The sequence below is a fragment of the Oryzias melastigma genome, unplaced genomic scaffold, assembly GCF_002922805.2.
Source record: "Oryzias melastigma strain HK-1 unplaced genomic scaffold, ASM292280v2 sc01865, whole genome shotgun sequence".
In the NCBI taxonomy this organism is placed as follows: domain Eukaryota; kingdom Metazoa; phylum Chordata; class Actinopteri; order Beloniformes; family Adrianichthyidae; genus Oryzias; species Oryzias melastigma.
The window spans coordinates 4,991-6,344 of record NW_023418445.1 but is presented as its reverse complement, the minus strand read 5'-3'; the positions used below and the strand labels follow the sequence as shown (position 1 = coordinate 6,344).

At 33.2% G+C, this 1,354-nt stretch overlaps 1 gene segment (V, D, J or C); it reads left to right on the top strand.

The window, feature by feature from the left end:
• Positions 1–948: 948 nt before the first annotated feature.
• LOC112142125 lies at positions 949–1,354 on the top strand (the record flags this gene model as incomplete). The annotated part of the segment is given in 2 exon segments: positions 949–988; positions 1,056–1,354. Coding segments are annotated over 2 exon segments (339 nt in total), but the record flags the coding sequence as incomplete, so codon positions are not given.

The following is a 1,354-nucleotide window of genomic DNA, read 5'->3' as shown; positions in this document are numbered from 1 at the left end:
GACATTATGAGGACGGTCGTACAAAAAGTACTTCCTCTTTTTGTCTGTTTAAAATTATCTCACGAAAGTCAAACAGATGCAGATTATTTCAAACAATTCTGTTTTTTCTTTGTGATTAAAAAAATAATTCTATCTTTGTTTTTGACTGAGAACAGTTAAGAACACCAGACTGAGATTAGGCAAAGTTAATATATTCTTAAAGTTCTTACTCATCTTTTTGTTCATTATGGTATAAAAATTGGAGAAATTATAGCTTGAGTTGCCATATATTGTGCACATTTTCGCTGATAATAATAATAAAAAATAACTTTAATACTTTTTATCACATGTAATATAAAAAAAATAATCCAATCAATTTGGTCTATAAACTCCATTAAACTACCAGTTAAGGTTTACACTAAATAACAACAATTTCTCGTATTTTCAGAGATGACAAAGACCAACATATTTTTTTTTGTAACAGTAATCCTTCACATAATGTCATATTACGACAAATATGTGAGTGATTTGTTTGATGAAAACTCTTTGTTAAACTTTACTTAATAAATTGTTTTTATTTTGTCAAATGCTAACAAGTGTGTGTTTAATGTAAATTATAAACATTGCAAAAGTAAATGTAAAGGTGATGTAGGATTTAAAAACACACATATTTGCCAATGAAGCTTCTTTTTTGTGTCCTAGTAAATTAATTATATATATTTAAAGCTAAAAAAAAGTATGAGAGAACAGAGATCTGAAGATAAAAAATTTATTTACTAAAATCCATTTGTTTGTTTTCTTCTCAACATGTAAATGTTGTCTGATCTGCAATTTCCTTAAACTACAATTTTTTTGACATACCCTTATATACAAATTAGGCTCTTACATCACCCTTCATCTTAAAACCTCTTGATGTCATGTTTGTCAGACAAGTAGAAGCCCCAATCAGTCATCTTCATCATCATCATCATGTTCTCTGTAGTTCTGCTGCTTCTGGCTAATGGATCCTGCAAGTTTGATTGAGACAAAAACTCTGTTCACTGCTGTTACATCATAAAACTGTTTGTCCTCTTCAGGTGTGAAGTGTGAACAGCTGACACAGCCAGACTCTGAGAGTCTGCAGCCAGGTCAGAGACTGACCATCACCTGTCAGGTCTCTTACTCTATGGGCAGCTACTGGACAGCTTGGATCAGACAGCCTGCAGGGAAAGGACTGGAGTGGATTGGGTCAAAATACACTGGAGACTCTCGCTACAAAGATTCACTGAAGAACAAGTTCAGCATTGATTTGGACTCTTCCAACAAGAGAGTGACTCTAAATGGACAGAACGTGCAGCCTGAAGACACTGCTGTGTATTTCTGTGCCAGAGATCCA